Source organism: Rhinatrema bivittatum, chromosome 14 (assembly GCF_901001135.1).
Source record: "Rhinatrema bivittatum chromosome 14, aRhiBiv1.1, whole genome shotgun sequence".
Classification (NCBI taxonomy): domain Eukaryota; kingdom Metazoa; phylum Chordata; class Amphibia; order Gymnophiona; family Rhinatrematidae; genus Rhinatrema; species Rhinatrema bivittatum.
In genome coordinates this window covers 19,417,505-19,431,439 of record NC_042628.1, presented here as the reverse complement: position 1 = coordinate 19,431,439, position 13,935 = coordinate 19,417,505, and the positions used below count along the sequence as shown (strand labels likewise).

Below are 13,935 nucleotides of genomic sequence, written 5' to 3'. Positions count from 1 at the left end.
ACCTCCTCGAGCTTTGGAGACCGGAGACTTTAATAGATTTCTACCTTACCTTGTCTCTGTGCTTCCTGATTTCGTTCCGGGTGGTCTCCAACTACCGGGGGGGGGGGGGGGAAGAGGGAAGAGGGCCCATCTATCTGGAATAGCATCCCTTCAAGTCTCAGAGTGGAGCCTTGCCTGTTAACTTTTAGAAAAAGACTTAAAACCTGGCTCTTTCACCAAGCCTTCACCGACCCACCAGACAATCACTAGTTGTCCTTCACGCTTACCCGTTATGATGATTATACTCACGAATGGATTCTGACTCTCCCAGGTTAAAGCACCATTAAGCTTTAACCCGTACGCCCTATGGCATCACTTCATATTTATTTCCTGCCTTATCTTCTTTCCAGCTTGTTGCAAGCTTCCAAGTTCTCTTCCCTGTTGATTGTAACTTTGACTCATTCCTACTTACTGTTTATCTTTCGTTTACTTGAATAGTTACCCCACTTTTTTATTCTTGTTAATTGTAAACCGATCCGATATGGGTATTTACTATGAAGGTCGGTATATAAAACTGTTAAATAAATAAATAAAAATAAAATATCTTCACCACCGTGCTCGAGGTTGCACCCGCTGCCTCTCAGCCTCACCTGATGTTGGGGGCTAGGTCCCTGCTGAGGGCTGGCCGCCGGACCGAGGCTTACCTCCGAGGGATCGCGGAAATCACCTCGGGAATTCTCAGGGGTGTCACCGCAGGAGAGCGGGGCTCGTCTGTAGAGGTAAGATTTTCTTCCTAATTTGGTTTTCTTTGGTAAGATTGCTCTAACGCTGTGCTAGCGTGCAGAGTCCCTAACTGCTATGGAGACGGAAAATACTGAAGAGCTGCACTTCCTGCAGGGGTAAATGTACTAGGACTCACGCCAGATTGAAATCTGATCCGTCTCCAACTGCTATCAGAAATACACTATACCCATTGGTCCTGAGTCCATCTGCTACATGCTGGGAAAAAACAGTTACTATATCTGGAATTAAAAAACAGCAGCTTATCTAGTGTGGGTCACAATCTCTCACTCAACAGGATGGGGGAGAGACCTTTAGAACAAAAATGTTAAACAGAAAGCACTAAAAGATTAAAAACCTTCAGGGGTACCTCAAGCATTGACTGACTGTTCTTTCCAGATGTACAGAGAGAACACAATAACTTAATGAACCACTGCTGGAAGGGTACATTCAACACAACAAATGCTTAATAAGCAAACGATCATTTCAAAAGACACACACACCCCCAAAAAGTCTATTTGAAAGTTTATTGGCCTGCCTGTTTTACATGTTTAGAAAAAGAATCCCAGGATTTTTCCTCCTGTGTGTTTTCGCCTCGCTTCTTCATGGTCCATGATGCCAGCTGAGGTTGTCAGCACAATGTACCTGTTGAGAAGAAAATGAGAGCGAGTTGCCTATTACCCATGCTCCGAGGAAATAGCACACTGATTTCACACCCATCCTACATGTTCTTCAAATGTCAAGACGGCCCGGTGAAAAAACTTAAAGCATTCTTCTTACATGCATGGTTTCCACACAGATTGCCTGGTAAGTAAAATAAGACGACTTGCTGCGATTACACAATGAAAATCACCAGAAGTCATTGGGGAAAAAAAATACACCAACTGTGTAATGCCTCCAGACAGATGGATTCAATTATTCCAAACAGAACTGAAAAGTGCTAAAAACTAGCTTAAGTTCTGAGAAATAGAAAAGGTGTCTTGCTTTATTAGGAAACAACTCAGAAGCATCCGAGATGTGTTAAGCCAATGGCTGATTTTCCTTTTAACTATGCTTAATATTTCACTCAAGATTTGCAATTATGGAGTAGACAGAATTCATATCCTATATTCTACAAACAGATCAGCATCAGAAAGCCTCCACACATACTTAACAGCTATTCATTTTTTACACTGTAAACACTGGACATTATATGTTTATTAGAAGTTGTAACTATCAAGTTGAAATATTTACTCCAAACACTTTGTAAATGACTAACAAAACAGCTTGTAAAGATGCTTTAGACAAACAATATTTTGTCAATATAAACCTTAAGACTCCTTATGCAGAAACAGAGAAGTAATCAATATGCAAATCCCAGAAGAGAGTCAACGCTAAACTTAACACGTAACGATCATGAAAATCTCCTCCGGGACAGAATTACTTGTAAAAACAAAATGAGTTATCCTGAAAGGGTAAATTGTTCCCACTCCAGAGCAGGAGTACTGCCAGGATATCCACAATGAATATGCACGAGATTGGCATACAGGACCTCTACTGCATGCAAATATAGCATGAATATTCTTTGGGTTCTGCTGAAGACCAGAACTGTTTTTGGTACTCAAAGACCAAATTTGCCTACACCCTTGCTCTAAATTTGCATGCATGCATATTCATTGTGGCTATCCTGAAACCCAGACTGGCTGGGGGCTCCCCAGGACAGGGTTCAGAACCTCTGTTCTACAGCATAGTTCACTCAAATGCAGAACAGCTTTTTCCCTTGTCACTGTGGGCCAATGCCAACAGCAGGAGGCTTACAGAAGCCAGGCTTACCCAAACTGACGTGACGGCAGCAGGTTGTTCTGCCACTTTTCTAGATCCTTGAGTTGAACATCAAATCTGGGGCTGATAACACCACACTGCAAAAAGAAATCAAACGAAATACCAAATATATGCTAAAGATCTTTAACAATACAAATTTTAGTTCCCATGTCAAATACTGCTTTCCTACCATCAATAAATTAGTTTTGGCTACATTTAGAGGCTATAATCTCCTCAGCTGCAGAAGCAAATATTCTAAAGAAATTTAATGGATACAAAAAGGTAAGAACATAGAGCACTGGTGACCTAAATATTAAGTCTGATAATCTATATAAAAATACACAGGAAAGGGCAAACTAATGTATATTATTTCATGTCTGTTTCTCCCATAGAGGCTACAAAGCTATATACAATATTTATTTATTTTATTTATTTGTTTGTATATACCAAAGTTCGTAGGAATCATATCGGTTTACAATATAATATATAACACAATTAAAATAAAAACAAATAAATTGTGAACAGTCAAAAGACAAACCATGACTTCAAATACAAGACATCAGCCATCCTTATGGAAATAGCAGATGAACTGTGAAGCAAGAAAGCAGACAAAAATGCAGGACAACTGGAAGTGAACTTTAAATACAAACGCAATAAGAAAGCAACTACCAACAGACACTAACAAGGAACACAGCATGGATACAGTTTAAGCAAAAGCATGAAGGGAAGAAAAGTTTGCAACACATTATCCCTCTCATCCTTCTGGCTTTTGCTGTTTGGTCACATTCAGATCATCCAACGGGATAAGCCCCGGATCCTTGTTTTCTGCACATCAGAACTTCTTCCTGGTTTCTGTAGTGCTTCTTTGGGTTTTTGCTACCTAAATACATGACTTGTATTTTTTTGGCATTAAATCTTATTTGGCAAACTCTAGACCATTCCCTAGCTTCCTTGAATCACTCGTGTTTTCTATAACTGCTGCAAAAAAGACATTTTTCCCTACCTCTCTCAACTAACAAAACCAGACCCAAAACTAATCACTGTGGCACACTGTGAACTCCCATAATTGCAGTCTTATTGTGCCTCCCAACCAATTTCTAACCCAGTAAGTCACTTTTGGAACCACACCTAGGGTGCTCTGTTTAAATCCCTTCTGCAGAACAGTGTCAAAGATCTTGCTGAAATTAAGTATACCATATACAACAGTAATGTCATGTATTCAGGGGGAAAACAAAACAAGCAATTTATAAATTCAGGAAGGAAGTGTGGGTACCCATAAAACTAAAAATAATTACAGAAAGTCACATAACAGCTGGTAACATATTAAATGTGCTAGAAAGCCTGAAAAAGAGCAGCACTGTGACTATGCTGAAGCCTAGTTTGGAATAGAAGGGACAGTTTTGGCTGCCTCTATACTAAGCAGATATGACTGAAGGAGCATGAAGGACAGCAGCAAATCACACAGAGGAATGATTAGGGCTAGGGTTGCACTTCAACCAAATCAAGCTAAACAGGTTGATCCAGCCCCGGTTTTTCCCCACTGCAGACATGGAAGTTTCCTTAGAAATCTCAGAACTACAACTCCATGCATGGATTGGGGCATAACGGAGTCTGACCATCCTAACCAGAGCATTTAACGTATCTCCAGAGGCTCGGCATGACAGCTATAGATAAAAGGGAACAAGGAGCTATGAGGACCACACAAGCTTTGGTGAAAGATTGCTCTAGACAGACTGACTTTGCGGCACCAAAGAGAAAAGGTTAAAACTGATTAAAAAAAAATAAATAAATGTATGTGCTTTAAAAAGAAAACTTTTCTAGTCAAAGGAATCCAATTAAACATACCTTCCAAGATATTACAAATAAGTTAGACCAGGAGTTCTCAAACCTGTCCTAAGATTCCCCGTGCCTGTTGGGTTTTCAGGATCTCCATAATGAATATGCACGAGGTAAATCTGCATGCACTGGAGACCCACTATATACAAATTTCTTTCATGCAGCCTCACTGTGGACATCTTGAAAGCCCCAACTGACAGCGGGGTCACCATGACAAGTTTGGAAAGCAGTGAATTAGAAACTTTTTGCCAATATCAGTAAGTGGAAGAATAAAGACAAATCAATGGACAGCAATAACATAAATCATCTTTGTTTAGTCTAAAATACTATCAGGTCAATACAACAAGACGTGGCCTGTTTTAACGTGCACACAGCTACGACTCCTGGGTGGCCCAATGAAATACGAAAATGAGCTGCTAGGGAAGAATTTACATCCCTAGCACTCACAACTGCAACGGGCAGTCAGTCAATATGAGCATCGGTTTTATCCCGCCTCAGTTGATTATGCCTAATATACACACCTGGAGTGTATATATCTATTGGTGTCCAAACTTTTTTTTTTTTTTTTTTTTAAGATCAGGTCGTTACAATATCCCTTCATTCATAAACACCGCAAGCAGTAGATCTAAGTATTAAGAAGGAAGAACTACACAGAACAGTATTTTTGCATCTCTCATGAGCCCCTGACTCGCGGTACAACTTAATGCCAGCTCCGGGGCTGGAGTTAAATTTGTCACGTTGGATGCCCAGCGATTTACTGCATCAGAGTAATAACTAATAGCCTCATCTACATGTGATGAGCACTATCAACTATGCAGTTGTTTGGGCGCATGTTTTAGACGAGCTAATCCCCTTACTGCATCAGGTGCTAGTCTACCACATCCAAAATGCATGTCCAATCACGTGTTAACCGGTGCACTACTGCATTGGCCCCCTAAGGGACTACAACTAGGTTTACCATACATTTTTTGTTTTTTTAAAGTCTCATCAGAAAACACATGACTTTTTTTTTTTTTAGGATTTATTTTGTCTTACAAACTAAACCTTGATTTTCACTCAAAAGTGCTAAGATAAAAATTAAAGCCCTAGAGAAAAAAAGATTAGATTATATTGCAATTGACAGTAGAACTTTTAGGCGTTATGTTCTAAACTTCGTTGACCCACATTAAATTTGTGAACTAGGACATCTACAGTCATCTCACAAGAACTAAAACCCATATTATCTAGATTTACCTTGTTCAGTCTGCCTGTGAGATTAACAACTATTTTTCCAGCTCTGTGATCATCAATAATCTCAAATTCGCCAATATAGCCTGTAAGTGAGATACAGAAAAACAATTGTTAATATTCACTCACTCTGCTACTGAATGGTGGAATATTTGACAGGAAAGTACGTACAAGTTTTAAGAACTGCAAAAGTTAAAGCCAATAAAAGCCTGCAAAATAACCTCACTGGAGACAAGCTATCCATTTTTGCTACACAATTACGATGTTCCAGTCCAGAACCTTTGTATCTGTCTACAATGGGATGCCTCATGATTAGGTAATTGGCATTTCCTGCACTTCAAGATTGGTGTCTTTTCACAATTGCCTTCTATCAGTCAGAGAGGGTGACGCAGTAAGGTGCATTCAGCACAGTTTTGCCTGCAGCATGCACTACCCATGCAACAAGAATATTCACACGCAGAAATCTGTGCTTTGGTTACCATCTTTGCATGTAAATCCTAAGCTAATGAAAGCATTTAACTATTATTCACCCCTCCCCCCCATACAGCCTATGACAGCACCTCAATCACAGGTAGAAGCAGCCCACACATTTTCTCCCTAATTAAACTTTCTGGCATCCCTTCTGGAGGACCCCCAGAACACAGGTTGGGAACCACTGGAATAAAGTAAAGGTTTCACACACATAAATGCACTTTTAAGCATGAAAAAACTTTGAAAATTGATACAATATATGCTAATTTTATGCACGTAAAGTTGCATATCCCTCTCTCAACTTACTCTCTAGCTACCCCCAATATATGTGCATGTTTCCTTACATGTGAATATCTGCAATGCATTGAAAGCGCATACTTTTCCTACATATATATTTTTTACCCAAAATAATTGTGGTTTGCTCTCATAAAACCATGTTCATACCCAAAAGTCGGTATGTTTTAAAACATGAGCACATAATTGAAGGCACCAATTTGACGACACTTTCACCATTTCACTCACTCCTTAAGTCACAAGACCCCCCCCCTAGTTCTTCACTCTGCTCCCCTCCCCACTCCAAACAAAAACAGACAGACTAGTCTGATAATCGGTAGATGTAAAATTATGTTGACAAACATACACATGCAAGTCTCTTATACAAACAGCAACTCGTGCGTGCGCTTCTTGGTCCTACTCTAGAACAATACCCCATTCATGTGTAAATGTGCGTACACTTTTGATGGTTATAAAATAGTGTGTACATGAGTAAAAGCTACTTGCACACGTAAATGTTTTGAAAAGTCACCCCATTTTATTTATAAGTTTAGTATTTTCCCCATAGATTCTTAAGATCAAGTCAAGACCTGAGATTTTTCTTCAAGGACTCATCTTCCAATATTTCTGAACTTCTGTGCAATACCAAGCCAGTTTTGATTCATTTTATTGTAAGTTACATATAAAAAAAAAAAAAAAAGATTCTTCCAGTGTGCGGTATTTGTATGTCAGACGTTGCATATCTTCTTAGCCTTACTGTGTGCTCTCTCCAGCGTATGGTTTTTATGCAATATCATTAGTCATAAACAGGCCGATGTAATAAGACGTGAGCAAAAAATGCATCAAAAAATGGCACCCAATTTCTTCAACGCCCGCACATCCACCTCTCCTGGGCGCGTGATGCTACACTGTAAAGGAGTTGCCACGTTAGAAAGCATCGGGCACCCAGGGGCGCTGTGTGCCTGTGCACACGTTTTACACTGGTGTGTGCACTTCCTCTCAGCGACTCCCTCTTGTGACAGTGGGGAACAACCAGGGCTGCCAGTTTACAATACCTCTCAACACACTACCACTCCTGCTGGGAAAGAATAACTTAAAAACGACCCTCTTGATAACTTCGAGCTCCTAGAAGATGGATGCTGAGCATTCTGGTGTGGTTATACTTGGCTGCAGAGTAACCTCTAGCCAGAGTTGCAAAAAGAGTAGGGAGGCCGCCCACCAGGGCGCTTGTTAGTTTCAGGAGTACTGGGATTTCATTAAAGCACTCTCTCACCTTCTCTGCTACTAGAATCGGATCAGAACTGTTGCCGGGCTAAGTCACACCGCCAGGTGGTTAGGGGACAGTGATTGCTCCCACCACCAGGAAGGCATCTGGCTTGCCCATCCCCTACAGGGGATTGTTTCCCCACGAAATCCTGGCTACTGATATTGGGCCGATGCAATCTCTCTCCTGCCTGTCAGGGAAGCAGCGGGGCAGCCCTGGCCTCTAGTTCGGCATCAGGGATGGGTGGCTATGATGAGGCCGCGCCAGGGAGAGAAGCGGCGGCGCCACGATCAGCTCCTGGCAACCTCCTGTGTAGGAGGAATGAGAGAAAAATATGATTTTTCATGAGCCCTTCTTGTATGGCAAGACTTAACACCAGCTCCGGGCTGGTGTTAATTCTTGCATGTGTGCGGGTACAAGGTTATTTTTTGATTTGGGGCAATAGCTAATAGCCTCATCTACACGCCATTTGTATGTGATGAGTGCCACTAGTTATGCACGTCTTGGACATGCTAATCCCAGTTTTTGCTTCAGGGTTAGCCAAGCGCGTCCAACCACAGGCTAACCAGTGCACTAGGCTGAGTACATGATAATGCATCAGCCTGAAAGTGTTACATAGTATGTTTGTTGAAGTGCTTGTTTATGGTTTCAAATAAAGAAATGCATATACACATATGTATACAATGACAAATTATTATTTAAAACAATGAAACAGTGGCAGGGAAAATATTTTCCTTATCTTTTTTCCCACTTGTTGCTATTTTATTTATTTTGGCTTATTTTTCGGTATTTATAGGGTTTTTAAAAAGTTTTTGCTTTTCTGAATTTAAGGCACCAGTGTGCTAACTTTTAGGTGCTCAGGTGACCTGGCTCCCAGAATTTTTCCAGTCCTGTATACAAACACACACGTTTCTTGTAGCCATTTGCAATGTTTTATAACTGCAATATGCTCCTTGGGACTTGAAGCATTCTGACCCCAAAATGCTTCTCTATACAGACATGAGTGAACTCCATTTCTTCAAACACTAATTCAATTTCCTTTCAAACACTGCCTTCTGCACTAAACACACCTGCTGTTAACTATGAAGAATAAGTAGAAGTGTACATCAAGTGTGTTATGTTTAACATTTTCATGACTAGGCATACAAAGAAGAAAAAAGTAAAGACTTCTATTACTGAAGGACCAACTTCCAGCATGTAAATGTTTCAGTAACAGCCTGAGAAGATCCAAAATGTGCACAGAAATGGCAGGAGAATAGCCATCTTTACAGTTCTGCGAACAATTTTACAGTGGTTGAAAAACCATGCCTTTGATTTACCAAGCAGCAATATCCAAACCTGTCCTCAGGTTGCCAGGACATCCACAATGAATATATTACGCATGCATACTATGGAGGCAGTACATGCAAACATCTCATACATGTCAGCTGTGGATATCCTGAAAACCCAATATGTAGTTATTCTTAGAGACAGGTTGGGGAACCAGCACACCAAGATATTAAATTAGAATATGCTTGGACCTGCCAACCCCCTGGGAGGAAGGAAAAAATTGCTTCTTCTATCCTGCTGGCAACAAGAATAAAAAATAATCTAAGACTTTTTTTTTTTGGAAAACCCAAACTGGTTCAGGACCGCAGGTTTTGCACCACCTCCATCCGCTGGAAATAGAGAAATACTGAAGAGGCTCAGGTAGCATACTAGCTTAAGAGGGGGTGCTCTCAAAGTTTCTCTGTCTCCATCTGCTGGAATGGAGGCAAAACCCAGCAGTCTGGACTGGTCCAGGTACGTACAGGGAAGTAGTTATTCTTAAAGACATGTTTGGGAACAATCACACCAAAATTTTAAATTAGAATATGCTTGTCATGAAAAATTAACCCCCACAAAATTGTATTTCCATAAACTAAAAAAAAAAGAATTAAAAAAACCCCACTAAATTTTAAAAGTACAGATGATTTTTAGATTCTGAGACACTGAGTATCAAACCATGTAACAAAGGATTTGAGACAGCAAACACGTGATACAATGTACTGGGTGATATACTAAATATTTACAAGTTATTACCATCCTCTAATATCTAACCAACCAAGAGAGGCAAACTCCCAAGCACCAGGTCACCCAAGAAGTGATGCTTCACACTGACCCAAGATCAGAGAATGGTATTGCAGCAGGCCCAAAAAGGGCCGCTGCCAATGCAGCAGTTCTGAGAAGAGCCACTGCAACCCTGGGCTGGTGTGAGCCATAGCTGCACCTTTTTCTCTCCCTGGAACCAGCAGTTGACACTCCTGGCAGGTGACAGGAATAAAAAAAGTTAGTTGGCTGGGCAACCGAGAAAAAAAAAAAAAAAAAGGTTTCAAGGAAAAAAATACATTTTTGTCCCAACTCCTAAAAAATGTTGGCTTGTACCCAAATTCAAGTTTTCTAAATATTTTACAACCTTCACAAAAATGCCCTCCTAGTGAAGAAATAAAATGAGCTACTCTTGTAGGAAAGGGGGAGCTGCCTACTAGGAGAAAAGCAGCAGGCAAACTGACTAAACCTTTAAAAACACAACTTTCATTCATGTTTATGCTGTGAAGGAAACCAGAAAGCTGACTTTATGCTCATAAGTTCGACTCTTTCATTATCAGGAAAAAGACATTGGCTTCTTAGCTCCCACTTACAAGGAAAGCCACTGAACATGCTTATCACCTTTGACTCAACATGGATCCCAGTAGATCCCATCTGCCTTTCCCTCTGCCCAGTATATAATCTCTCCAAAACCTACCCAACACGGTCCTTAAACAGATGTCCAGCTCCCTTCGAACACCAAGGCATATCCCTGTCCTAGTTCACACAGAGAAAAATGCTAGCCAGCTATGCCAACAAGTTTTCACAGGCCTGATGCAGTACTGCAAGTAAAGAAACAAATGCAACAAAAAATTGCATAAAACAATCCAACAGGAGCTGATGCACTCAGTCAAATGCTTTTACTAATCATTTCTATAGAACTTGTAGAATAAGAAAAATTGCTTAAAAATATCATTAATACCTTCTAAATGTTCAAAATTGACAAGCATTTGACATTATTAGGAGGCCTCCTTCACTGAAACAATATCAGAAGATTATGAAAAATAGCAATATTACTCTTCAGCACAGTAAACACTGCAAAATACTAAGGGCTCAGCAACCAAGAAGCTTATCCAATTTTCCTTCTGGCATACAAAACTGATTCTTGTATGGGTTGAAAGGATCTCTCTGAAATGCCCATGCCTCTCTTCCTGTCTAGCCCCATAAAGAAGTTACAGCTAACTCAAAACAGCACCTTCATGCTGTTTGTCAAATATTATAGTTCATACACTTGTCAGATTCATATGCAAGTACTTACCATGCTTCATCATCACAGTTAAGAATCTCACAATCACTTTTGAGCATGGTCTGATAAGAACCTGGCGTTTTCCACGTTTCTCTGCATTGTTGATGCTTTTAAGAGCATCTGCAAGAACATTCATGCGCACCATGGTGCCTGCAGAGAAGAGAAACACACAAGATATTTATTAAATGCATTATTTCAACCACTCTTCACAAACTAAAATTTACTTTAAGTATTCTTCATTCAAGAAGTAAGAAACAATAGGAATACAACATTTGCATATTCTCCGATTACATCAGTTCTCTACTTCCTTTCAGTCCAATAGTGAATTTGCAGTGAACTAGTGTATATTCGACTATGGCATAACTTTGCATCACTCCAAGCATTCATGTCTCGTCATTCTCTCTCTACTATGATTCAAGTCATCACTCCTTCCAGTATGCCCAGTAGAGATCACAAATGCTCCATGAGTCCAGCATCCTGTCTCTGATAGTGGCCAAGCCAGATAACTGGAAAGTACACGGGAGATTTTTATTTATTTATTTATTTGTGTTTTTCTATACCGGCATTCAGATCTTATGTCTGGCTCATTCCTAGGCATAAAGAGGTGACGATTCCCACATCTGCCTATCTAATACATGCTAGCGGACTAGTACTCCAGAAACTTGTATACATTTTTTTTTTAACCAACTATACTACTTACCTTGACCATATCCTCCAGCAATAAATTCCACAGCTTGTATACAGAATGACATAAATACTGTTTTAAATCTACTACCATTTTGTTTTCACGGAGTATCCTCTAGTCCTTGAATGTCACTAAAGACCAACACAAAATCTTTGAACGTATTAAAAGCAAAAAAAAAAAAATTAAAAAAAAATATGGATACCAGCAGAATTGCCGCAACTATTTATAAAGGGATAAAGGAAGCATTTATCACCAGTGTGTAACCTTCGGCCACTTGATCGAGTGTATCACAGGCTGAAACCCTACTCCTCGAAGCTCTTTCTTTCCCGGAATCTCGCAGAACCGACTCGGAAAACAAAGAATACCGGCAGGCCTTCATGCCCGGCAACACACCGGAGGAGGCAGCTTCTAGCACCCACATTCCAACAAAAAGGAGGAGACTGGGAGCTGCAGGCAGCATCCCGGCTTCTTCTCGCAACTTTTCCTCCAGTTACCTCACGAAACTTCTCCAGAGTAGGAAACTCCAGAGGGGCACATACTGCAGATTATTTCTCGCCGGATGCCAGCACACAGAAAACCAGGATGCTGCTAATATTAGACGGATTCTAGAACGGCCCCCAAGCAAACTTACTCACCGGGTCTGTAATATGGCGGAAAGAGGAAGGGGAGAAGGCGCGCAAGGAGATTTGGGAAATCATCTGCTCTCGCGAGATGCCCAAGGAAATGGGAATACGAATCGCGCGCGCCCAACGTAATACGCAAGCGACGATTACCGAGCTAATTCAACCATGTAGTCATCCACTGAAACGGTGATTAATAACCGAAAGGTGATTACCAAGTAATTTATTTAGATAGGATGCAAAGCAGACGCCATACGTTTCACAGTGCTCGACAAAAATAACGCACGCATCTGGATCGGCATTTGATGTTAATGCCTCGTATCTAGTAGCAACCGGATGATTACTCTACGTCATCAGTGCAGGACTTCCGAGCTCTGCTGGGCGAGAGGTGCCCGCTGGATAGCCAGGCCACACGCCGGATATGCGCATCGAACACGTTTGGCAGCAGTGAGAGACAAACATTCCAACTACTGTTTCGCGAATGAAGTTAAAGTGATGATGTTCTTGCGAGGAAAGATATAATTGCATAGGTTATTGTGGATAATAGCATTCTTCAAATAGAGAAGTCGATGGAAAATATATAAAAATGTATTTAGGGATAAGAACCTACGTACGCTTTAATTGCTTGTGACAGCTAAAAAAAAAAAAAAAAAAAAAAGGACCTACACAGCCCAGAGTGCTACCTGTACAAGAGTGATAGATTCCAATAAGCGAGATTGAAGTTTTTTTCAGGCGGTCCGCGGTGTACGTGGGGTATAAATCAGACTCTCCTGAACCGTCTGTGGATAGTTCCAGAAGCTGGCCCAGAGTTTCCGTGGGCTGCTCCTTGCATGCGAAGGAGTGGAGGGAGATGACTGTTTTCCTGGCTGCCTAAATCTCCGTAGAAGACAGGTTCAACTGTTATTCTTTACACAGAAGGCCCGGGACAACAGGCAGCATAGAGAAAGGCTGTGGAGGGAGCTTTTCCAGCAGGGAGAGCCCAGCCTGGCCTGTTTATTTTTAGACCTTAGGGGAAATAAAGATGGATGGGAGAGGAGAGAAGACAGCCCCGAACCTCAACAGAGGGAACAGCAGGTGGAAAAGAAAAAAAGGACAGTATGGGACAGAGAAACAAATGGCTCACCTTAATCACGCAGTGGCTTTTCTGGGAGGGAATTGCTAATGATGAGACCTGCTGCTTAAGTTCAGACCCAGACATAATGCAGGCTCTCCTACAGCCTCCAGTTTACTCATTGTTGCTGGGAAATATTTCAGACCTCAGTCCCAGCTCCTGGGATCCTGCTATTTTGTTCTTTCTGGCTCCAGTGGTGCTACCAACTCTTTCTCTGCATGTGTACTCTCAGGCTATTAAGTAGCAATAGTAGTAATATCTACTATGAAGGCCAAACCAATCTCCAGCCACTCTGCCTCCTTCTCCGATAGAGTCTGCTATCAGAATCTGTTATACCCAGCGTAAGCACGCCTGAGCTCTAAAGCTTTGACGCACAACTTCAGAGCCAATCAGACCAGACTCACGATAAAGCAGCTAAAGGAAACAGGAAGGACTGCGGTCCAGAATAACAATGGAGATAAGTGATTTGCTGCATTAGCAAAGATGATTGAGTGCAGTTTTGGGGGAGGGAGCATCCAATAGGCCCTGTCTAGATCT

At 41.1% G+C, this 13,935-nt stretch overlaps 1 protein-coding gene across 1 annotated transcript; it reads right to left on the bottom strand.

Annotated features, from left to right (window-relative positions):
* Positions 1–1,271: 1,271 nt before the first annotated feature.
* Positions 1,272–12,455, bottom strand: RPS15A (ribosomal protein S15a). Its single transcript, XM_029576979.1, has 5 exons — positions 12,303–12,455; positions 10,995–11,132; positions 5,629–5,708; positions 2,572–2,657; positions 1,272–1,404 (listed from the first exon to the last, which is right to left on the bottom strand). Exons 2-5 carry the CDS (start codon positions 11,125–11,127, stop codon positions 1,311–1,313), a joined length of 393 nt encoding a protein of 130 aa, XP_029432839.1. The 5' UTR covers positions 11,128–11,132; positions 12,303–12,455; the 3' UTR covers positions 1,272–1,310.
* Positions 12,456–13,935: the final 1,480 nt, after the last annotated feature.